This window comes from Miniopterus schreibersii (genome assembly GCF_964146895.1).
Source record: "Miniopterus schreibersii genome assembly, chromosome: 18".
Taxonomy (NCBI): Eukaryota; Metazoa; Chordata; class Mammalia; order Chiroptera; family Miniopteridae; genus Miniopterus; species Miniopterus schreibersii.
Window position 1 is genome coordinate 13,774,952 of NC_138121.1, and position 25,347 is coordinate 13,800,298.

At 51.2% G+C, this 25,347-nt stretch overlaps 1 protein-coding gene across 2 annotated transcripts in view; it reads left to right on the plus strand.

Annotated features, from left to right (window-relative positions):
* CDH5 (cadherin 5) overlaps positions 1–16,910 on the plus strand; it is a 31,198-nt gene extending 14,288 nt beyond the window's left edge. For both annotated transcript variants that reach the window (XM_081120114.1, XM_081120113.1), the window contains exons 3-12: positions 3,236–3,524; positions 4,606–4,722; positions 5,589–5,753; positions 6,471–6,658; positions 8,001–8,251; positions 8,960–9,102; positions 10,888–11,012; positions 11,352–11,460; positions 13,528–13,773; positions 14,758–16,910. In XM_081120114.1, coding sequence (XP_080976240.1) covers positions 3,236–3,524; positions 4,606–4,722; positions 5,589–5,753; positions 6,471–6,658; positions 8,001–8,251; positions 8,960–9,102; positions 10,888–11,012; positions 11,352–11,460; positions 13,528–13,773; positions 14,758–15,278 — 2,154 coding nt within the window. In that variant the 3' untranslated portion in view covers positions 15,279–16,910. The remainder of the gene's footprint in view (positions 1–3,235; positions 3,525–4,605; positions 4,723–5,588; positions 5,754–6,470; positions 6,659–8,000; positions 8,252–8,959; positions 9,103–10,887; positions 11,013–11,351; positions 11,461–13,527; positions 13,774–14,757) is intronic.
* Positions 16,911–25,347: the final 8,437 nt, after the last annotated feature.

Below are 25,347 nucleotides of genomic sequence, written 5' to 3' on the forward strand. Positions count from 1 at the left end.
CCCACTCAGCCCCGCCAACAGCCAGCTGACTGTGCCCATGGGCTCCTCTGACTCCCAAGAGTGACTGGGAAGTTTAAATCCCTCAGGTTGGCTACTCAAGGGGGAAAGACGCTTGCCCAGGACAGAGCCCTAGGAGGACATGGGCCCAGGAAAGCATAGGGTTCCTGGAGCCCGACAGGAATATGAACACTGTCATAGGGTAAAATTCCATCAACCTGCCCACGTCCTTTGTAATGGGATAATTGTGCCATGAATCAGCACTGAAGAGAGTGGCCGGTCCCAAGGAAATCTGCAGGGTGAGTCAGAGAGAATCAGCAGAGAGCAGGGGACACCTGTGTCACATACAGCCTGACACGACAGCCCCCGAAGGGATCATCCTAGGGTCTTCAGCAGCAGGAAGAGAGTCAGGCCTGCCATCATCGGCCATCAGTGTTTACTGGGTACCTGGAATTGGGCTGGGGGACAGAGGAGCCACATGCTGCCCCCAGCCCAGATAGAAACAAGGGTGCATGGGAATGATAAGGACAGGGCTCCAAGGATCACCCCCTGGCTCCCAAAGATGTCATCTGAGGGAAGGAAGTCCCTGTTTATCAAGGCCAGAGCACAGAGCCACTGTTTACAAAGCTGGCTGGACAATGGGAGTGAGTCCCGGGCCAACTCCGGGATCCACAAATATGGGTCAGCATGGCTTTGGGCATTAAGACGTTATGTCCAAGCTCTCTTTAAAATATGTTTCTATTGCCCAGCCGGGCGTGGCTCAGCGGTTGAGCATTGACCTGGGATCCAGGCGATCAGGGTTCGATTCCTGGTCAGGGCACATGCCCGAGTTGCAGGCTCGATCAATGACTCTCTTATCATTGATGTTTCTATTTCTCTCTCTCCCTCTCCTTCCCTCTCTCTGAAATCAATAAAGATATATTTTTTAAAAATAAAAATTAAAAATAAAATATGTTTCTATTGATTTTAGAGCGAGAGAGGAGAAGGGAGAGGGGGAGGGAGAGAGAGAAACACCGATCAGCTGCGTCCAGCGCTCCCCTTACTGGGGACTGAGCAGGCAAGCCGGCCATGTGCCCCGACCGGGAATGAAACCTGTGGCCTGTCGGTGCATGGGACAATGCCCTACCAACTGAGTCACACTGGCCAGGGCTATAGTGATCATTTTTAAAGATAAGGGCTCCCCAAAATCCATAACCCCAGTCTAATTTTGGGAAAAATGTCAGACAGATTCCAACAGAGGGCATCCTACACCAGGAGACCTCCAAGCGGTCACGGTCATCAAAAACACTGAAAGTCTGAGCACCTGTCACAGCCCAGAAGAGCTTAAAGAAACGTGGTGACCAGATGTAATGTGGTGGCCCTGATGGGATCCAAGAACAGAAAAAGGGCATTAAGTAAAAACTAAAAAAATCTGCATAAACGATGGACTTAGGGCAATAATAATGTATCAAGATTAGTCCATTAAGCATAACAAAGGTACCAGACCAATGCAAGGTGTTAACAATGAAGGAAATAGGGAGCAGGAAGCATGAGGACTTTCTGTACTATCTTCTCAACTTTTCTAGAAATCTAATACTATGCTAAAAAATAAAGTCTACTTAAGAAAAGTTGGGAGAAAGGAAAACAAATTTATATTCAAGTGAATTCTTACTCAGAATTCTAATAGACGAGATCAAAACTGACTCGTTCCCCCTCACTGTTCTTAACCTCGTGGATCCCAACACGCCCACTCAGAACCAAGTGTGGAGCTACCATCTTACCCTAACCCTGAGCAACTCACACAGCGCCCCAGACTGTCCCTTCAGGCCACAGGCTGCAGAGCCTCACTGTCCATCAGATGACTCGGCCTCTGGGCCTTAGGACCTCCCATGGGGTCCCACCTGCCTGTCCCTGCACATGGCAGCCCCGCTCCACGAAGCTCTGCCCCCTCCAGCTGCAGCCCTGCCTCTCGCCCTCCCTCCCACCCAAGGCCAGTGTCCTCACTCCGTCTCCTCTTCCTCGCCTTGCAGACTTCCCTACACTCTCTTATCTGGCTTCTTACCCCACCACCCCCTTGCTGCTGCTCCCACCAAGAAGTCCAATGACTGCTAAACCCTAGGGACATTCCCAGACCTCATAGGAATTGACCACACCCTTCTTGACGCTCCCTTTTCCGTCTCGAGACCCACTCTTTCTTGGCCAACAGACATAGGAAAAGATGCTCAACATCACTAACCATCAGGAAAATGCAAATTAAAACCACAATGAAATATCACCTCACACCTGTCAGCATGGCTATTATCAAAAAGGGAACAAATAACAAGTGTTGGTGAAGATGCGGAGAAAAGGGAGCCCTCATGCACTGTTGTTGGTGGGAATATAAACTGGTGCAGCCACTATGGAAAAGAGCACGGAGGTTCCTCAAAAAATTAAAAATAGAGCTACCACATGATCCTGCAATTTCTAGATATTTATCCAAAGAAAACAAAAACACTAATTCGAAAATACATATGCACCCCTATGTTCATGCAGTGTTATTTACAATAGCCATAATATAGAAGCAATGTAGGTGTCCATCAGCAGATGAGTGGATGAAGATGTGGTATAGAGAGAGAATGGAGTATTACTCAGCAATAAAAAAGAACCAAATCTTGCCATTTGGAACAACATGGATGGATCTAGAGGCTAGTATGCTACGTGAAGTAAGTCAGAGAAGACAAACACCATGTTATTTCACTTGCATGTGGAATCTAGAAGAAGAAAAAAAAAAGATCGAACACACCAGAAAAAATCCTCATAGATACTAATTGATACAGAGAACTGATGATTGCCAGAGGGGAGGGCAGCGGGGGGAATGAATGAAAGGGTGGAGGGGAATAGAGATATAAACCTCGTTATAAATCAATAATTAAGTCATGAGGATGTAATGTACAGCATAAGGAACACAGTCAGTATTATCCTAATAACTTTGTACGGTGACAGATGGTTTCTAGCCTTATTGTCACAATCACATCATAAGGAATATCAATGTCTAATCACTGTGTCGTACCCCTGAAACTAATATTGCATGTCAACTACACTTTAATTTTTAAAAATTGCAGTGTCACATTTAGGATCCCTGGCCAGCACCACACGCTCACATGCACAAATGTGCACGTGCGTACATACATGTACACGTGTGCTTGCACGCTCGCACGTGCACACACACACACACAGCCACCACTGCCCACTGCGGCTCAGAGCACCTCTTCTCTCCCAGATCAAATCAAGCGCGAACCGCAAGAACGCCAAGTACCTGCTCAGGGGAGATGCTGCCGACAAGGTCTTCAGGGTCGATGAGAACACAGGAGACGTGTATGCCTTTGAGAGACTAGACAGGGAGAAGGTCTCCGAGTATCACCTCACTGCCCTCATAGTGGACAAGGACACCAAGAGGGACCTGGAGTCGCCTTCCAGCTTCACCATCAAAGTTCACGATGTGAATGACAACTGGCCTGTGTTCACTCACCAGTTTTTCAACGCATCTGTGTCTGAGATGTCGGCTGTGGGTATGTGCTCAGTCTGTCCCTCTGTCCCTCTCTCCTCTCCCTCCCTTATCCCCAGCCTGAAGGCACCTCTCCATCAGCAGCTTCACCTCCTGAGGCCAGGAGTCAATGAGTTCAGAGCAGTGATTGTAATGACCCTAGTCATAGACTGAGCCCCGATTCTCATCCTGGACTGAACCCTGGGCCTAGTCATAGACTGAGCCCTGATCCTGATCATAGACTGAACCCTGACCCTAGTCATAGACTGAGCCCTGATCCTGATTATAGACTGAACCCTGAGTCATAGACTGAGCCCTGATCCTGATCATAGACTGAGCCCTGCCCCTAACTATGGGCTGAGCCTTCACCATCAGAGACACACACATCTGATTACTCTTTAGAGCAAGCCCCACCTACTGCTCTGACTCTCAGGACTGACACAAGAGCATAGCTTCTGCACATGAATAATGCCAACTCTGCCACCAAGGCAAGAAGAGTCCTCTCTGGGATCCATGCAGGAGTAGAGGGGGAAGGACTAGAGCCTTCACCCCAAGGTGTGTCACCAGCCTGGACTACGGACCTCCAGAGGTTACTATTCATTCCTCAATTCTACCCCAAGCCTCCAGGAGGTGATAGAAAAGGGTTCCCTTCCCCACCCCTCAGTCCAGGGCCCTGGCCAAGGCCCTGCAACCAGGCCTTCCTGCTAAGTATGGGGATCCTGGTGTTCAAGGGAAAAAGAGTTGTGACACCCACCCCTTTGGGGGTACCTTCCCATTCCCTTGTTGCCACCCTTCCGGGGAAGGAAAGAATCAGCCCCTCTCTCCTAGGTTTCTCCTCATGACCCCAACCATGCACCCCTCCCTCATTTCCCCCATAAATGAAAACCAACCGTTCTCTGCACCCTTCAAGGCTGACCAGGCTGGGCCTCAACCCCTGCCAGCACTTTGTCCCCATGCAGGCTCTTCAATAAACAAAGCAGCCTTTTTCCCTCAGGACCTGGGGGAAGTAGGGTCAGGGGACACCCTGAGCCCCATCTGCCCTCACCTGGGAATGGGGTAGGGACTGGCAGTCACAAGGCTACAACCCCTGGATTCTCTCTCCACAGGGACCTCAGTCATCAAAGTGACAGCAGTGGACGCAGATGACCCCACTGTTGCAGACCATGCCACTGTCATGTACCGAATCCTGAAAGGAGATGAATATTTTGGCATCTCGAACTCTGGTCTGTGTGACTAACCCTCCTGTGGCTTAGAGGTGGGGTGGGACGGATATTACAGGGGCAGGGGCCCAGGGAAGTCCAGTCTGACAGGTGTCACCGACCACTGAGCAACACTGTGCTACAGAGGTGGTCAGTATCGAACATTAAGACAAGGTGGCTGGTGAAGGCAGAAGGAAATAGACAGGTGCCCAAGGTGTGGACTGCAGTCCAAGGGACCAAGCAGTGACACGGGAGGCGGGAGTGAAAGCTGGTTAGCAGCCCTGGGTGCAGGTTCAGACTGATCTGGCTTCCAAGCCCAGCTCTCCTACTAACCCTCTCTACAGACCTCAGGCAAATCAACTAACCTCTGCAAGCCTGAGTTCCCTCATCCAAAATGGGAATGCTTACGTTCATCCCGCTCGGTAGCTGTGAAGACTGAATTAGAAAATATAGAGAGAGCACACAGCCCATTGTAATTATCCACTCGGTGTGATTTTAATAACTGTAAAGACTGAGTCTTGGAAGTAAGACAGGCCTGGAGGGATGGCAAATACACAGCACAGACACCACCACACCCTGTGAGGCACAAGGCGGGCATTACTGGTCGTCACAGCTGTCTCTCCATGCTGAGCCTAGAGGTGGCCTCCTGCACTTTCTCAGCACAGTGCTCCAGGCAGCTAAGGCGAATATTGGACCGTATTGGGCAGCTTTGGCCTTGAAGTGCAGGGAGTGGAGGCCGGGGGTGGTTGACCAGCGCCCCTCAGCCCTGGCTGCACATTGGAATGACTTGGGGCACTTTATAGTCAGGTGCTCGCTGGAGAGGGCCTGGACACCAGCATTTTCTACAAGCTCCCCAGGTAACACAGCTCCTGCTGGGATACTTTTTGCAGGACTCATTTCCACAAAAGTCAACAACTTGGACCGAGAGGCGCAGGCCAGGTACGAGATCGTGGTGGAAGCACGTGATGCCCAGGGCCTCCAGGGGGAATCAGGCACGACCACTGTGCTGATCACTCTGCAGGACATCAACGACAACTTCCCCATCTTCACCCAGAGTGAGCCCCTCCCCTGGGACCCTGTGGAGGGCAGGGGGTGGAATGCTCCAGACTCTGTGACCTGGGGGCTCTCGGCAAAGTCCCTCTACCTCTCCTCCCACCCCAGAGTGAGCCTAAGACCCAGGGAAGTCATTTTGGTGAAGGGAGAGGTCCTGCGCCCCATCCCTGCACACATTCCCAAGGCTGTCTTACTGCTCCCTGCCTCAGGACACTGACCCCACCCACAGACTGATTCTCCCCAAAAATGTCTGAAAAGAGCTTTTCACATGCCCCGGGTGGGGCTGGGGAGGAAGTCAGATGGCTCCTCACTTGAACCCTCCAAAGCTGAGGCATAATTCAGAGGCTCAGCCACCCCAAGGACAGGCCAGTTTTCCTGAAGTGGTCTCATTGTGTATGGCATAAGCTCCCTGAAGGCAGGACTTGTCTCCCTGTCTCTCTTGTCAATGTATAACCCCTAGCAAAGTGCCTGGCACACAGGAGGTGCTCAATAACTAGTTGGATGGATGGATGGATGGATGGATGGATGGATGGATGGATGGATGGACAAATAGAGCAGAACCAGTTTGCCTTGGGACTCAAAATTCCTGTGGCATTATTATTTATTATTATTTTTCCATGCCCATTTCCTATATCAGAATATGTTAGGGTCGTAGGAGGGACAATCGCCTTGTCTATCTCATTAACCCAGTGCCCTTTGGGGTGCCCTATTTGCATCAGCCAAGTACGTATTTACGGTGCCTGAAGACATCCGTGTGGGGAGCCCCCTGGGCTCTCTGTTTGTTGAGGACCCAGACGAACCCCAGAACCGGAAGACCAAGTATAGCATCGTGCAGGGAGAGTACAGGGACACCTTCGCCATCGAGACGGACCCCACCCACAATGAGGGCATCATCAAGCCCATGAAGGTTTGCGGGCCTGGAGCAACGGGGACAGATGTGGGGTGGGGTTGGGGGCTCCCAGCATCCACACAACTCACTCAGGGGCGGCTACCAGGTCAGAGGCCATCAGAGGTGCACATTTGGGTCAGCTTGGGCTAGCCTTATGCTCACAGAGACTGGGACAGGGGAGCCAGAAGGATTGGTGCCTTAGGCTGGGGTGAGGCAGGGATCTGGTACAAATAGTGTATTTGGGAGGTGTTCCCAGGAAGCCCCAGGAACAGTGACACGTGGAAAGAAAGAAGATGGTGTGGGACTCCTTAGTGACCAGGTTTCCACTGTGGGCAATGGGGTCCCAGTCCCACTGGGGACATCTGGGAAAGGGCTGCCTCAGAGTTGTAGCAGCTGAGGGTGGGGAAGCTGTGGTGTGGACCAAGGGCTGCTCCTAGGGACATTCACTCCCTGGCACTTTCCAGCCTGCCCTGGGCCCTGGCCACTAGAGCACCAGGAGAGCTAAAGCTGCTTGCAGCAGAGAGTCGTGGGCACGTACGGAAACAGTAAGCACCGTGGGGATGTCGGTGGCCACTGGCAGTGCCTGCTGACAGACAGCGGTCAGGCCAACTGAATCTGGAAGAGGCAATACTGCCAGGGCACAAAGTGCCTCCAGAATGTCCATGCAGACTAGGAGTGTGAGCCAGGGGTGACCCACCTCAGATGGGACACTCCGGAACCCCTCTGCCCGAGCTAGACCCCCAGCAAACCTCTCCTGAGCCTGTCTCTGGCCCAGCCCTGCACTGGGGACTGGAGACACCCAAGGGAGTCAGTCAGCCTCCACGCTACCAAAGCTCTCAGTGAGCAGGGAAGCATGAAAAGACAGGGACAATTTCCTGTGTTAGGAGGGGCAAGGATGGGTGCTGAGAGAACATCTGATTACCTTTGAATTTCCTTCTGGAGCGGTGTGTAGGAAAGTACTAAGCAGGCAAGGGCAGGAGAAGATTCTTGAGCAAAAATATAAGAAAAGACTCATCCTGAAGGAGCTGTGGCTAGAACCACTAATCTTTGATCCCCTTGAGAGCAGGACTGGGGCTGATCCCTGTGTGTCCCAAGTCTTGGAACAGGGCCAGGCACAGAGCCAGGCTTGAAGGTGTAGCAATGAAGCCGCTGAAAAGTGATTGGGGGGGGAGGGGTGCAGCTGCAGATAGCCAGGCCCAGCCACTCTCTTGATGACCTTGGAAATATCACTTCTTCAGGCCTCAGGCCCCTTATCTGTAAAATGGGCATCATCCCAGAAGTACCTCACAGGATCACTGTGAAGATGCATGCCACATGCTTGGCTCTGACCAGGGGCTCCCCATACTTTTCCATCCCACAGCCCCTGGACTACGAACACATCCAGCAATACAGCTTCACCATCGAGGCCACGGACCCCACCATCAACCTCCGCTACTCAAGCAGCATCTCCCCCAGAAACAAGGCCCGGGTCACCATCAATGTCACAGATGTGGACGAGCCCCCTGTCTTCCAGAAGCCCTTCTACCACTTCCAACTGCAGGAGAACATGAAGAAAACTCTGATCGGCTCGGTGCTGGCCATGGACCCGGATGCCGCTCGGAGGAGCATTGGGTAAGGAGGGTGTGAGGAAGGTGATGATCATCACAACCCTGGCCTTGAGGTCCTTCTGCCTGCTGGACTGAGACGCAGACTCAAAGGAGAAACCCGCTTCTCCCAGCACGCGTGCGGGAAATGGCACATGCAGGACTAGCAGCCCAAGCTCTTCCACTGGCCCACGTGGCCACCTGGGACCTTGTCCCGCCTGAGCACCCACCTAGCATGGCCCTGGCCGTAAGAGCTCTCAACCTAGGTCTGTTCTTTGGACCCTGGCTCCCACAGGCCCCATCTAGGGAGGTTCTGATGGCCAAGAGGCAACCAACTAGGTAACGTATGTAAGTCCTCTCCACTAAACAGGTTTTGTTAAATTTGCCTTCCCAAAACCACAGGAGGAAAAAGTGTTCATTTCACACAGAAACAACCCAAAGATGGAGAAAGAAACATCAGTAACCCCCACTCCCAAGTATCTCCTGTCCACCAAGCTCATGTTTGGTGTGGTCCTATCTCGCCTTTCTCCATGACCACACAAACAGCAAGAGGCATTAATGGCTGATTTGTTGCTTGCTTGTCTTCATTTGCTCTGGAATTTTCTTCAGTAGATATATATGTTATAATTACATTTTCCCTCTTTCTTGTCATCTCTTCAATACCTTTGTTTTTGATCTCTGAAAAAACTGTTCAGATTTCTACTTCACAAAATTTGAATCTCTGTCTCCCTGGCAGATACTTCATCCGCAGGACCAGCGACAAGGGCCAGTTCTTCCAAGTAACCAAGCAGGGGAGTATTTACAATGAGAAGGAACTGGACAGAGAAGTCTACCCCTGGTACAACCTGACTGTGGAGGCCAAAGAACTGGATTCCAGAGGTGAGCAGTCCCAGCTGCCAGGGTACCTGGGCTTCTCTGGGTTCCCTCATTTATTCAAAATTGGCGTAATCTGTCACTGTGGGTCTCTAGAGGTGTTCTAAGCTCCCACTGAAGCACCACTTGGCTGAGATGCTACAGAGCCTTCATCCCCGAGTGTGGATGGACCAACAGCCTCCCTATGCCCCGAGGCTTTGTTAGAAGGGCCGCGTGCCAGGCCCCGGCCTCAGACTGAATCAGAATCTTATGCAGAGCACAGTTTAAGAAGCACTGTTAATAAAACGGCTGCCAATGGCCTGTAACAAGAATCACCTAGGGCACCTCTTAGACCCCTCCCTGGAGGTTCAACTCCAGTGAGCCAGAAATGGGGCCAAGGGATATGCATTGAACAAGTGCCACACAATTCTTATTATTGTGAATTTTGGAAGAGGCTGCTTTGGGGGCTCTTTATGCTTCAGTTAGTGGGTTGAATTGAAAATCTGCAGCAGCTCCTAACTCCAAAATTGTTAGGTTCTCCAGAAATCAGCGTAATATGTGCCAAAGGGGAAAACAAGTGTTGGGAGTTTGGCACCCTTTGCCTATATGAGAAAATCACATCTGCCCTGCAGAAGAAGGGTTAACATTCCCCCCTTACCCAGGAGAGCACCACCCAGAGAGGGGGAGAGGATGTGACTTGGCCAAGGCCCCCCTAGTACTACCCTGGAAGGCCACTGCCTCCTGCCGGGTGCTCCCAGACTCCCACAGCCCCCAACAGGACAGCCAGGCCAACTCTGAAGGACTCCTGTGTATTTCAGATCGGTCTTTGCCCCTTTCTTCCCCATCTAATAATAGTCATAATTTTTTTTAAATTTTAAAAGTAACTTAATTACTTTTAAAGTAATTTAAAAGCAATTTAAATTTAAAAAGTAATTTAAATTTTAGAAGTTATTTGTTGTTTATTTTTAAATATGGAAAGTACAGAATAGGAGAAGAAAATTATTCCCCCCACACACACACATAATCCTACCACACAGAGCCAACTACTGTTAGCACTTTAGTGTACTTTCTATACATGTGGGCCTTTTTCTATACATATTTTTACTGAAGTTTATAATATTTGCATAAAATCATATCCTCCATTTTCACTTAAAACTTATTCCAGAACCATTTTCTCATGATCGTAAAACATCTTTTTTTAAATTACATTTTTAAAATGTAATTTACATGGGCATTATAAGTGGCCACATATCCCATTCTTTTGAAGTGGTATAACTTAGCCCTAGAGGGTTTGGCTGAATGCTTAGAGTGTCTGCCCACGGACTGAAGTTGTCTCGGGTTAGATCCCAGCCAAGTACCTCGGTTGCAGGCTCGATCGGGGCACATGCAGAAGGCAACCAATTGATGTGTCTCTTGGTATAATTTACTAACCCAATCTCACTTACCTTGTTTACCTTTTAAGTCATTTTGTAGTTAATTAATTTAATTCAATAAAGTATACTTGTTTAAATTCATCTAATTACTTGATTAAATCATTAGGTGAGTTTGGTGATTACTTAATTCAATTTAATTAAAACCTTTTTAAATTCACTTAGGTTACCTTTTTGTCCTTACAAGCAATTCTTTAGTAAGCATCCTTGTGCATGAAGCTTGACCCCCTACCTGTTCCACTCATTTCATCCAGAATACCACCGCTGGCCTCTCTTCCAGAGGTCCACAGCCCCCTCTTCCTGTAAAAAGGGCACCCCTCCAGGAGTCCCCATCCCCACATCACCTGAGCCCACTGCGGTGACAAGTCCTCTCCCCCTGCAGGGAACCCCACAGGCAAAGAATCCATTGTAAAGGTCTACATCGAAATTTTGGATCAGAACGACAACGCCCCAGAGTTTGCTGAGCCCTACGAGCCCAAAGTGTGTGAGAATGCTGAACAGGGCATGGTGAGTCTGGCTCAGGGGGGAGGGCAAGGCGGCACCCCCGGGACAGGCTTCAGAGCAGCACCTCCCGTCCACAGTCAGTTGCTTAATGTAACCTGCACAACAGCCTTGAGGAAAGGGGACGTTATTCCTACCTCATAGGCGGAGAAACTGAGGCTCACAGAAAATAGGTGGAGAATAGATTGGTGGGGAGGGGGCTGCTACAAAGAGTATCTTCGTGGAGCTCATTTAGGTGAGTGTTGCAGGTGAGAGGCAGCCATGGTCTAAACCCAAAATCTCCATCACCGAACCCCAGACAACCCCAACACCATCACTGACCATCCCTCATCTTCCACACTCCAGCTGGTGGTGCAAATCTCGGCGACTGACAAAGACATAACACCAAGGAACGTGAAGTTCAAATTCTCCCTGAGCACCGAGGACAGCAACTTCACCCTCGTGGATAACCATGGTGAGTACACATGACAGCAGTTAGCCTGGCTCTTAGGAGGGTCAGGGGTGGGGTTATTTGAGTCTTGAAGCTCCAGGGTCAAGGCCCAAGCCAACAGACCGGGGGCAAGCCCTTGCTGGGGTTTTCCTGGAATAGCATATTTTGTCACACACCTTATTGGTCAGAGAGGCCCCAGCCAAACTGCCAGGCCCACATGGCCTGCCGTTCCCCATAAGACGCTAGGCCTACGGAATAGATACGGGGTGCAGTCATCTCCATTCACAAACTAGCCAAGGGGTTCCTTCCGGCAGAATCTCTGAGCTCAGCACCATCACTGACTACTCTATGACATGGAACTTTGAGGTCACTTCCAAAGAGCCAAAACCAGAAATGTGAAATTTGAAATGCCAAGGATATAGAAAACTCGGTCTTAATTCAAGTATAATAACTACTCACCCCCGGGGGCCTGGGACAGGATCTGGTCCACCAGTCACAGCCCAGGGAGTCCTGTGATGTCCGTAGTAGCCAATCGGAGCTTCCGACGAGTAGCACTCAGGAGAGTGGTCATGCTGAGTTGATTGAATTCCAGCCAACAGTAGACAGGTTTCCATCGCTTCAACTGCTTCCTCAGAAAAACAGAAAAAAAAAATCCCCCTTTAATCTATACAGAGCAATCCTTTACCCAGCACAGGGTGGAATCCCTGCCCATTCCTGATTGGCAAAACTGTGGTTGATGAGGACCCCTGTATAGAAAGAGCCATTGCAAAGTCAGGATGAAGAAGGTGTGGAAGTGGGGTCTCTGAGAGTGGGGGCAGACCCAGGGGACCAGCCACAGCCTTCTGTGGGATGGGGAAGGAAGGTGGCCATGACATGTTGACAGTCAACAACATTCAGCTGTCTTTAGCATTAAATAATGTGGCACAAATGCCCATCACCCCGTCCCTAAGGTCAGCCTCAATCCCATCTCAGAGGAGGTCTACAATGGTGTGGAAAGCCTAAGTGCCACCCCAAAGACACCCCATGTGCGGCCAGGAGGCAAGCCTGTTGGTCTGGGATTCACTTAGAGCGTGAATGTCCTGCTATAGAATTAAATGAGTGTAGTGAGAAATCTCTCATTTCTCCCATGGTGTCCACAGCCATACTGTTTACTCTCAACTATAATAGACAAGGCTACTTAATAATGAAATGTAACTGGCTCTTATTTGAAATCTAAAAGAAGGCCTCCTTTGCTTTTGGCTGGCTTTCTGAGTGGGCCAACCCTACACAGCCGGTCAAATATCCCCTCCAAACCCTGGAACAGGGAGTCCCCGGACCCTCCCCTGACCATCAGTATCATGACCCACAGGAAGTCTACAAAAGGCAGGCTATCTGGCCTCTGCTTAAAGCCACTGAATCAGAAATGTGGAAGGGGGGTGGGGGAAAGGAAAGGAGGCAGCTGGGAGGGAGGCAGGTCTGAAAGTCAGCAGGTTTAAAAGCTCCCTGGGGAGTTTTCCTGTACATGAAACTATTGATTGGAGGTCGGAGGGACACAGCACAGTCCCAATTCCAGCCTGCCCCAGATATTCTCAATTCCATGTGTAATCATTCCCTCAGAGCCCCCGCGAACATAAGCATTGTTTTTACTTTCTAATCAATTTGCAGGGATAACAGAAAGTCTCAGAAATTAGCCCGATCTAAAAGACTTTTTAAAACTTTATTTCCCCCCTTATTACTTGTCAAGGCTTAAAAGAATACATTCATTAACTGATCTGAAAGAGAGTCCCCTGTTATTAGAGTGAAGTTAGGAAGGAAGGGGTCAGGCATATCAGTTGCCCAGAGAAGAAAGCAGAGGTTTTACATTCTGGACAAGCCATTCTTAGAAGTCAACGGAGCTGCCCAAAATATCCCCTCTCTGGAAGAACAGACAGGTGTTCAAATGGCTGAAACATAAGGCAGGGGGTACAAAGAACACAGAGGCACCCCGGGCGGCACATGGGCAGGCACAATCAGGGAGGACTCTCTGGAGGAGGCAGGCCTCACTGTCAGCGTGGGCAAGGGGACGGGCGCTCCAGGCAGCACAACCTGACTCTGAGGCCCCGGTGCTTCCAGATAACACGGCCAACATCAGAGTCAAGTACGGGCAGTTTGACCGGGAGCGTGCCAAGGTCCACCTCCTGCCTGTGGTCATCTCGGACAACGGGAGGCCGAGCCTCACAAGCACGAACACGCTGGCCGTGACAGTGTGCAAGTGCAACGAGCGTGGCGAGTTCACCTTCTGCGAGGAGGCAGCCCCCCAGGTGGGCGTCAGCATCCAGGCGCTGGTAGCCATCTTCCTCTGCATTCTCACCATCACAGGTCAGTGTCCAGGAGGAAGGGGAGGGGACACTGAGGGGGCCGCTCCGGAGGAGGAAGAGGTCAGGGACCCCGGTCCAATCCTGCCTCCAGCCCACAGTATAGCCCTGGGCCAGCACCCTACCCTAGGCCCCTGTGGGAAACAGGGCTGCCAGCTTCACCTCCCTGGGTGCCAGCACGGATACAGTAGGTGCTGAAGAGTGACCGCTGCTCCTGCAGTGAGTGCCACATCTGCCAGCACCACCCTTATCCACTATCATTATCACACCTGTCAATGAAGCCATGGCCCAGAATCTTTGCTCTCCAAATTCCAGCTACATCTCTTTGCCCATTTCTGCCCTGACCTCTGGCCTACTGGCCTTCAAAAGTGACAGAGGATGCCCTGGCCGGTGCGACTCAGTTGGATGACGTCATCCCATGCACTGAAAGGTCACCAGTTCAATTCCAGGTTAAGGCACATACCTGGGTTTCAGGTGTGATCCCTGGTTGGGATGCATAGAGGAGGAGACGCATCGATGCTTCTCTGTCACATCCATGTTTCTCTCTTTCTCCCCCTCCCTTCCTCTTTCTCTCTAAAATCAATTAAAAACACACACAGACACATGCACACAGAAATAATCTGGGGGTTTGTTTTTAAGCGACAGAGGATTTGCCACGGTGGTAAAAGAAGGGAGGAAATGAGGCTGAGAACGAACTTGAGGGAGGCCCACTCGGCACCTCTCCCTTCCCACCCCTACCGGTGGCAGCGACAGCCAGTCAGGACCACATGGGGACAGGGTGGGGCAGAGACTTGGTCCCAGGGAAGTGGGGAGGTGGGCCCACTAGGTGTCTGAACCAAAGCAAACCTGTGTTGGGCTGGGATGCCACTGGGAAGTTGGAGGGATTCCTGGGGAAGAGAGGAGGGTACAGCTGAGACCCGGAGGGCCGAGGCGGCCAGTGGCTGGGCCACGTCTAACTCCCTCTAACGCACTGCTCGCTCACCGGCAGTGATCACCCTCCTCATCTTCCTGCGGCGGCGGCTCCGGAGGCAAGCCCGGGCCCATGGCAAGAGCGTGACCGAGATCCACGAGCAGCTGGTCACCTACGACGAGGAGGGCGGCGGCGAGATGGACACCACCAGCTACGACGTGTCGGTGCTGAACTCGGTGCGCCACGGCGGGCCCAAGCCGCCACGGTCCACGCGGGATGTGCGGCCCTCCCTGTACGCCCAGGTGCGGAAGCCACCGCGGCACCTGCCCCCCACCAAGCCTGGGGAGCTCGGGGACATGGCCACTGTGATTGAGGTAAAGAAAGACGAGGCAGACCACGACAGCAGCAGCCTGCCCTTCGACACGCTGCACCTGTTCGACTACGAGGGTTCCGAGTCCATCGCCGAGTCCCTCAGCTCCCTGGGCACCGACTCCTCCGACTCGGACATCGATTACGACTTCCTCAACGACTGGGGGCCGAGGTTCAAGATGCTGGCGGAGCTGTACAGCATGGACTCCCGGGAGGAGCTGGTGTATTAGGGGCCACATGCCTCTGGGCCTGGGGACCCAAATCACTTGTGGCTCCAGCCAGCTGGACACCAGGCCCTGAGCCCTGGAATACAGCACTGGCACCCCAGCCCAGCAGCCCTTCCTTGTGGGTCCCAGAAACCTCGCCACCTTGGGCAGCAAACTCTAGGACCCTGCCATGTCCAGGAACAGTGATGGCTACCCCAAAAATGCTGGAAAATCCAAGCTAGTGGTCTGTCTGCGCTTGGACATCCACATAACCCTGTCACCAGAGACCACAGGTCCAACCCAAAGACTTTTTCTCTGGCTCCTCAAAGAGCTTATGTTCAACTACCAAGGAGAGGTCTTCCCCTGAGGTCCCTAAATCCCCTGGCAAGGCCCTGGTGCCTGTCTTCCTGGAGGCAAGGGCAGGACAGCAATGATCTGTGGGTGACACTCCCTGCAGCCCAGTCCAAAGGGATACTTGGGACCGTCCATCACGCCTGCCCTGCTTCAACTTCCTCACACCCTCCCAAGTCCCCTACCACTCCTGGGCCCCTCTCCAGGCCTGTCAAGAGGAGGAAGGGGCCCTTGGCAGCTATCAACCTTGGGTCCTCAGGTGACCTCACTTGCCTGCCACACTGGTTACTATACTGTACTGAGCATTGAAAATTCAACCAAAGTCAGGGAAATGGCTTGCTGAACTTTGAAGCAACTGTGAATGCATCCTGAGGCACACTGGAGACCATGTGAGACAGATCATAGGGTGAGGGCCACCTCCACACCCATGCCCTCCGGAGAGGGCCTAGAGTAGCAGTGATCCCAATTTGAGACTCACTGACACTCCTCTAGTTTTGCCTGGGAAGTGGGAACTGATGTTCTGGGAACAGAACACCTCTTCCCATCTCTGCCTCTCCTGGCCCTTCATCCATGCTCTCTCTTTCCTGTCTCTCTCTCTCTCTCCCCCTTACCCCTTGACTCAGAGGCACTCAAGATGTGATCCGTAGCAACTGGCAACTACGGCCAATGTCCAAGCCCAAATATGACTGCACGATGGAGCCACACCATTTGCCTTTACACCTCGTTGTTGCCACATCTCAGGGAACCCCAGCAGGGCCCCATCCTTCAGGCACAGCCTGTGGAAGGCAAGGCCCCTACCCTACCCAAGTCCTATAGTGTTCTGTGCATCTCCCCTCTCGCCACATAGGAAACAGTCCACTGCAAGCACACCTGGGAGAAGTGGAATCACTCAGAGGGAGGGGACAGGGGTGGAGGCAAACCCTCCAACTCACCCTTGATCATGACTAAGGTTCCCACTCTGAAGGCCCCTTACACATCAGGGGATTGTAGATAACACTGACTTTATTTTTAACTAATAACTAGTTTTTTATACATATGTTTTTTACTAATAATACTTACACATTCCTAGCTCTCACAAACGTATAAAATAAGACTTTTTGCATAATAAGGTTGCTATTTAGGTTAACAATTTTTAGTCATGTGTTTTAGTTGAATAAACAGATTCCTATAACCTTCTATTTCCTATCATTGTCATAATTGCTCTAGGGATATTGACTATATATTGACCACACTGGTGCATGAAACGTACTGTATTTTTTTTTTTATATACACCTAAATAAAGATCTTGAAATTCTTTTGTTCCTATTGCTGAGAGAGTGTATGTGAAAGGCACACACACACACCGCCGCCACCAAGGAGCAAGGGGACATTTGCCAACAGGATTTCAGAAACACCACAGAGAAGGGACTGCAGCAGATAATGACAAGGGACACCCAGTCTAGCCCCCTCTCCTCCCAGAACCCCATACCATCACCCAGTCTCATACATGCCCCCCAATCCCACCCTACACACCAGGCAAGGACCTCTGGAAGCTGAAGAAGCTGCAATAAATGAACCAGGAGGTGAGATACACCAGCAAGGAGGAAGGAAATCAATTTCCAATTAGCTGGTTGACCACAGGGAGTGCTGGCACTTTATTGGTATGTGTGAACCCCAACATTGGAACCCCAGCTGGGAAATCTCATAATCAAAACAAGAAGCAGATGCCTCCAGGTCAGACTTGGGTCTTAAATTGGAGATTGGGGGGGGAAAGCCCACTTCAGCATGGTCCCTGCTCCCTGACCCCCGCCAGCAGGATTTCCAGAGCACTGTGTCCCCCAGGAATGATATTCTGCCAATTGTGCTCTACACAAACACAACTTTTTGAAGCTCTCAGAGATCATTTTATCTCAATTTCCAATTTTTGCTCTAATTTCCCTTGCAATTTTTTTTTGATGTATTGGTTACTTAGGAATGTATTGTTTAATTTCCACATATTTGTGAATTTTCCAAACTTCATTCTGTTATCGATTTCTAAATTCATTCTATGGTGACCAGAGAGCATAGTTTTTTAGAATTTCAATCCTTGTAAATTAATTGAGACTTGTTTTAGGCCCTAACACATGGAGAGCATTCCATGTGCAAGAGGAATATGTATGCTGTTGCTGTTGGGTGGGGTGCTCTGTGGATGTCTATTAGGGCTTGTTGGTTGCTCAGGTCTTTTATTTCCTCGTTGATCTTCTGCCTAGTTCTTCTATCCATTATTGAAAGAGGGGTACCGAGATCAACTATTATTCTCCAATTGTCTATTTTCCCTTCAGTTCTATCAGTTTTTGCTTTGCGTGTTTTTGGTCTTTGTTGTTAGGGCATTATAAGTTTAAATGACTGTATCTCCTTGACAGATTGGCCCTGTTAGCATTATAAAATGTACCTCTTGCATCTAAGAACAATTTTCATCTTAAAATCTATTTTGTCTGATGTTAGAATAGTCACTCCAGCTCTCTTTTGGTTACTATTTACATGGTATATCTTCTTCCATCTTTTACTTTCAACCTATTTGTATCCTTTAATATAAATTGTGTCTTCTATGGACAAAACATAGTTGGATCATGGCATTTTACCCACCCTACCAATCTCTTTTTTATTGGAGTGTGTAATCATTTTCTATTTAACACAATCATCAGTAAGGTAGGGTTTACGTCTGCCATTTTACTATTTGTTTTCTATGTCTTATGTTTTTTGTCCGTCTATTACCCCAACACTGCCTTCTTCTATGTTCAACAGATATCATCTAGTGTAGCATTTTAATTATCTTGTCAAATCTTTTACTCTATTTTAAGTTCTTTTCTTAGTGGTTCCCCCGAGGATCATATTTAAAATCTTAACATAAGCCCGGCCAGGCGTGGCTCAGCGGTTGAGCGTTGACCTGGGATCCAGGCGATAGGGGTTCGATTCCCAGTCAGGGCACATGCCTGGGTTGCGGGTTCAATCAGTGACTTTCTTATCATTGATGTTTCTATCTCTCTCTCTCCCTCTCCTTTCCTCTCTCTGAGATCAATAAAGATATATTTTTTAAAAAATCTTAACAATACAGTTAGAATTTATACCAACCTAATACAAAACTTTGCTCCTATATAGCTCCACTACCACCCTTTCCTTTATACTACCATTGTCATACATATTACTGTTTATACACTGTATGCCCCTTAACATAGATTTATAATTATTGCTTTATGCAGTTGTCTTTTAAATCATATAGGAGGGAAGAGTTACAAATGAGAAAATATCTATTTAAACTGTTGTTATATCTACTTATACAATTACCTTTACTTCTGGTCTTTATTTATTTTGTGGTTTGAAGCTATTGTCTAGTGTCTTTTCATTTCAGCCTAAAGGCCTCCCTTTAGTATTTTTGTAGGGAAGATCTGCTAGTGAGAAATTCTCACCATTTTGTTTATCTATGAGTGTCTTTATTTCTCTTTTATTTTTGAAGGATAGTTTTGCCAGATATAAACTCCTTGGTTTATAGGCTTTTTCTTCTAGCACTTTGAAGGTCAACCCACTGTCTTCTGGCTTCCCTGGCTTCTGAGGAGAAATGGCTGTCAATCTTATTGAGGAAAGTTTGTATGTGATGAGTTGTTTAGCTCTTGTTGCTTTCAATAGTCCCTCTGTATTTGATTTTCAATAGTTTCGATATGATGTGTCTAGGCCAAATTCAAGATAAATTTTTATTTTACTTAGAGTTCACTGAAATTCTGGGATGTATAGATTAATATTTTTACCAAACTTGGGAAGTTTGGGGCCATTATTTCTTCAAATAGTCTTTCTGCCTCTTTCTCTCCTCTCCTGCGGGACTCAAATTATACATATATTAGAATGCTTGCTGATGCCCAATATGTATCTAAGGCACTATACATTTTCTTCATTTTTTTTCTTTCTGTTCCTCAGGCTAGATAATGTCAATGGACCTACCCTTAAATTTGCTGGTCCTTTTTTCAGCTAACTCACATCTGCTCTTAAACTCTTCTAGTGAATGTTTTATTTCACTTATTGTACTTTTAACTCCAGAATTCTATTTGGTTCTCTTTAAATAATTTCTACCTCTTTGTTGATATTCTCTATTTGGTGAGACATCATTCTCATACTGGAAAGCTGCTGAATACTCTATTGAAATCTTCCTCTAGGACCTCCTCTAAAATCTCCACCCTTAAAGCCATTAGGAGGGAGTTAGTCAATGTGCTCCCCCTCCCGGCAGCACCCCTCGCCTTCCCCTCCTCCTTCCCCTCCCCCTCCCCCAAGGCACCACACTTTTACCTGCCTCACTTCTAAGCTCCCAGGGCCCTTTCTTTGCCTCTATAACTTCTTTCTGAAGCCCATTTTTTTCTACGAATTACTTCTTCAACCTCTGTGATTTTCCAAATAAATGTTCTCTTATAGTTTGAGTCAGGTACCCCGTCGAAGCAGCATGTATCTGCTAGGGCCCAGCTCCGAGCCCAAGGTTTTGGGGGAAGGGGTAGAGAGAGCACAGGGTGGGGAGGGGGAGGGGCACAGGCATGGTGGTGGCTCGGAGAGGAAGGCTGAGGCCTAGCTGCCACCCTGGCGCTCCACAGAACTCACCTGCCTGCAGGCAACTCGGAGTAGGAGGCCATGCCAGGCTTGTCCCTCCCAATGGTCATGACAAGGTTCCCTGCCACAGTGCCCCGCCTTGCCTCTGACCAAACTGTCTCATTGGCCTTCCATGGATAGATCGTTTGTCTACCCTTCCCTACTCCCTCCAGTCTGTATGTCATTCTCTACCCACGTCTGTCTGTCCTCACACGTCTGGCTGGCTCGCTGGCCTCCTGCATCTCTTGGCCTCCCCGACGTGCCCTGCTGCTGGGTGGGTCTGAGTGGATTTCGGGCTGGCTGCGCACAGAGGGGTGCTGGTCCGCCCTCCCCTGAGGCCCCCATCTCAGGAATGACCTGGGTGGCAGTGCAGCGCCCCTGAGGCCCAGGAGCAGCATTGCTGAGGCTCTGGAAGCGCACCTCTACCTGGGGAGAGGGAGGGAGAGGGGGAGAGGGGGGAGGGGGGACAGGTAGCCCAGGCCGCCTGGACTGCGGATCGCTTGCAGCTGGTCCACTCGGTCTGGCCCCGCCCCGCCCCTGAGCGGGGAGCTGGCAGAGGAGGAGCCGTGCCCCGCACCCCCCCCCCCCCCCCAACGCCAGAGCCGGAGCCCCAGCCCCAGCGCAGAAGCGTTCGAGCGGGAACCAGAGCAGGAGCCGGAGCCGGAGCGGGAACCGAGCTGACCCTGGTGCGCGGAGCGGAGCCGCCAAGCCGAGTAAGGGGCGTGAGGCGGGGCGGGCCGGGGAGGCCCCAGGAGGGGGTCTGGGCGCCCTTCCCGCGTTCTGCCGCGGCCGCGCCTCCACATGCACCTGGGGCGCTCGCCCCGGGAGGGCAGGCGCGCGGTGCCAAGCGCAGCCGCAGCGCTTTGGGAACGCGATCCCCGTGGACCGGGGCTCCCGGCCCCCGGGCCTCTGTGGGGACCCGCACCAGCCCCGTCTGCCCCTGAGCATGCCATCGGGTCGCGGGGAAGGGGAGGTCTCCCGGATTCTTGCCTGACTCGTGTCCCAGACGAGCATCCACCACCCCACGTTAGGGACATAAGACAGTCTCCCCGCCCCGGTGCCGTCAGTTCTGGGAATCCTCTAACCTACCCAAGTAGGGGGAAACTAGGAAGCACTTTCGGGCGGGGTGGAAGAGAAGAGGGGGTCTGAGCTTTGTGGAGTTTGAAGCGAGAACCCACTCCCCACCCCTGAGCCAGGAAGTTTAACCCTCCGACGTGCGGGTCACCTGGGCGCTGGCTGGGCTCCAGTGCCCGCCGCGCCCGCGAATCCCAGCTCGAAGGGTGGGAGAGGGGCGTCCGCACCGCACCTTCTCCCACTTTGCGGCAGACTTTTCCTTGCGCGGTAAGAGGGAGCCCGGGCTGAGTCGAGGCCGCTGCTCTGGCCGGCTGCACAAACCCAAACGACACAGATGCCTCCCCCCCCCCCCCTCAGGCCCACTGGCGCAGCCCTTCTCTCCCCACCGCCTTCCTCCGGCTGGAGGCCGGCTGCGAGGGACCCAGGGCTGCCCTTCTGGTCCCACGCAAGTGCCAGCATGGGTGGCCAGACCCAGGCTGGGAAGGGGAGGGCACAAGTGGCAGGTGTGAAGCGGAGGGGGGGGGGGTCGCTCCAGGAACTAGGTCCTTGGTCTTGTTCCACACAATACCCATGGCACCTGCCCAGAGGATGCCCCTCCTGACTCCTCAAACATCCTGACTGCTCTACTGGAACAAGTGGCTTCCTCTCCCTGTGCCTCAGTTTCCTCTCTGAGCCTCAGTTTCCCTATCTGACATGGGGAAGGTGGATTGGGAAGATTAAATGAGACAATGTTGTCGGAGGCCTGGGGCACAGTGCTTGACAGCCAGTATTCCGTTCAGGTTGGCTACAGGTGTCATTTTATGAACTGACCAGCACCTGTAGATGCTGAGGCTCAGTTCCCATGATGTGGTGGGGACATAGCCCCCTCTGAAGAAGCCTTTGAATCCCCCAGGGCCTTGCAGACACATAACTGAGACACAAAGCTCCCTCCGGAGGGCCCTTTCTCAGACATTCCCTCCTCCCCCGCCCTCTGCCGCCCCTCCCTACCCTGCCATTTCCATCCAGGTTGGAAAAAACTGTATCTGACTGACGCTTCCTTTTGCCATTGGCTGATGTCTGTTGCCCTGGTGGAGGGCTCCTCATGGATTGCTCACTCGGTGAGAGGGAGTTCTGCCTACCTCCCTCCACTCTGGGGTGTGGGGGAATGGGAGGATTACTTTCCCTAGGGAGCCATCAGGCTGTCAGGTGGGCCTTCCAGAGGTGACCATTGAGGCTGGAAAGCAGCAGGGAGACTAGCCACCAGGTCAAGGAGACAGCAAGAGATCTAAGGGGTCCCAACCCTGATTCTAGGCTGGCCATAGTGTGTTCATCCAGACCACTGAGCCCTGAGGCCCCAGAAATGATGAACCTCGGGGAGGAAATGAAGCCAGTGGCTAACTGAGAGGTTAGAACAGCAGAACTGGAACATCCCCAGGAAGAGATCTGCCTGGTCTCTGCAGCTGGGGCCTCAGACCCAGAACAGAGCTGATGAAGCCCAGGGTCTAGGAGGGGATGCTGGGATCCTTGGGGTGGCATGGAGGGTGGAGGTGGCCAGGAGCATTACTGAGAAGAAAACAAAGGTTCAGCTTGTAGACAACCATGTCAGTCCTGGCACCTGTGGCCCAGCTGCCCAGAACAGGTGGGGGCAGAGGATGGGTGGGTCTGCCCACATGGTGCCTGGTAGGGACCTGGCTAGACAAGCAGAATGGGCTGCCTCCTAAGGGCTCCTTCTACACAGAAACCCCTTCTCTTCTTCCTCTGTAGCCTACCCCACCCCCATTCACCCATTAGAGTATCACACCCTAGAGTGAGGATCTTCCATAATCCTCACTCTGAGTTAATCAGAAACGAATTAGGAGGTTTGCATCTCCTGGTTCACATAGTGTTTGGAACAAGGCTGATGGGAACCATGATGGGGATATGAGCATCACCCTCAGACTTTGGGAATAATCCAATTAGACACATCCAGAAGCCTTTGCCCTGGACATGCTCTGAGCACAGGGTAAGGGGCAGAAAAGCAAATGGAGAAACTGAGGCCAGCAGGGCTTCTGGAACTGGACTGTAATATACCATGTGATTCTGAGCAGGAGATTTATCTTTCAGAGCCTCAGTTTCCTCTTGAAAATGGGAACAATATTACCACCTCCCAGTACAGTTGTAAGGACTAAAATAATATATAGGTTTCCCCTGCTGCCTGAACAAGTGTTCCCGCGAAACCTTTCCTAAGCCCAATGGCGTAAAATGCAGATGCTATCACCTTAGGACACGAGTTTTGCCAACAGGTGCACAGAATAAATCGAGATAAGGCGCAGATACTCCGAGATACTGACTGTCCTCCCCCAGGAATGAGCTGCAGGGTGCAGGACTGCCTCTCTCACGGCTGCTGCAAACCAAACGCTGGCCGCTATTTTCGCTTTTCGCCTTTTGCGGTAAAAGCAAAAATCTTGTTAGCGGAAACAGGTACTAGCGTAGGTCTTTTCCTGAAAGCAAAGTGGCGTGATGCAAACCTTCAAAAAGTGGGGGAGAGGAAACATGGCTCGGTCACCTGGAACCTTCCCAGTGGCCTTGCGGTGTCTGCATCACGAACATGCCACAAACACAGGCTATTCCCCAGGTATAAGCATTTTCCCTTTGAATTCCGATGACAGCCCCCCAATTTAGGTACCATCATCGTCCCCATTTTATAGGTGAGGACACCGAGGCTTAAAAAGGTTCAGGGCTATGGAACTTGGATAGGTGGAGCATGCTTAGAACTTCACTGTGACTCATCACTCTCTGAGCAGGTACATTGTATCTTAGATGATCTGTAGTTAGTTACAGGCATGATTCCTCCTCGGAGACTTTCTATCATTTTATGTCTACGTGTTAATTGCCCACCAGCTGCACAGTTGAGCCGCATGCCCATGTGGATGGCACAGGGCGTCTTCCACAAGCTCGCCCGGCCACCTGCCTCGCGGTGCCCCTGCCTGGCGCAGTCGCGAAATCCTCTGGGTCGCTGCCGCGCATGCGCCAAGCCGCCCCGGCGGCAGGAGGCGCGCAGCTGGGAGCCCGGGGCTCGCGTGTACACGCACTCACTGTCCACGCCGGGCCGCAGCGCCCAGGACAGAGGCATTGTGGGAGCGGGAGGCACTGGGCAGAGGTGTGGGTGCCGCGGGCTTGCCGCGGACCCTTCAGACGCATCAGATTATTGCGAGTGCCGCGCCGCCCCCGCGCGCCCGCCCGCGGTCCAGTTTCCAGCCAGAAAATTGAGCCGGAGATGAGTCACCCGCAGCAGCGCGCCTCGCCTGGGAGGCCAGGCTGCAGAGGGGCATCCGTGGTGCAGTTTGATTTTTTTATATATATGTCTTTGTTGATTTCAGAGAGAGGAAGGGAGAGGGAGAGAGAGAAAAGCATCAGTGATGAGAGAGTCATTGATCGGCCGCCTCCAGCACGCCCCCTACTGGGGATCCAGCCCGCACCCCGGCCATGTGCCCTCACCCGCAGTCCAGCCGCTGTCTCCTGGATCAAAGGTCGATGCTCAGCCGCTGAGCCACACCGGCAAGGAAGGACGGGTTTCGTTATGAAAATGTTTCCTCCATTGGAAATGGGCCTTATGGTGGCCTGGCGCTTCCTCGCTACATAGACATCCAGGCTTCAGGTCAAGGTCACACCAAGTAGGGAGAGTTGGGGAAGAGACATTTTCATTCTCTGGGCCTATATTCCAGAACATTAGGTGCCTTCTAAGGGATTGTGTTGGCTGACACTGTGGGCTTAGAGTCAGACAAACTGGGTTCTAGTCCCAGCCTGTAATTAGAAGCTGTGTGACCTCAAACAAGCTATATAACCTCTCTGAGCCTCAACTTCCTTATTTATAAAATGAGAGTAAAAAGAGTGTCCTCCTCTTAAAGTTGTTGGGACAATAGTAATAATAATATGGTTTGAGCTGTGCACCTATGAACACCCTTCCAAAGCCAGCTGTGGAAATTTGGACTAGCCTTTCACTCTCTCCAGGTCTCAGTTTCCCCTTCTGTAAAATGAGGACATTGGGCTGATCTTTAAAGGTCCTTCTAGGCCCAACAGTTATAAGATGCTTGGGATGTAGTTGGCTGAGGCAGTGGGATCTCAC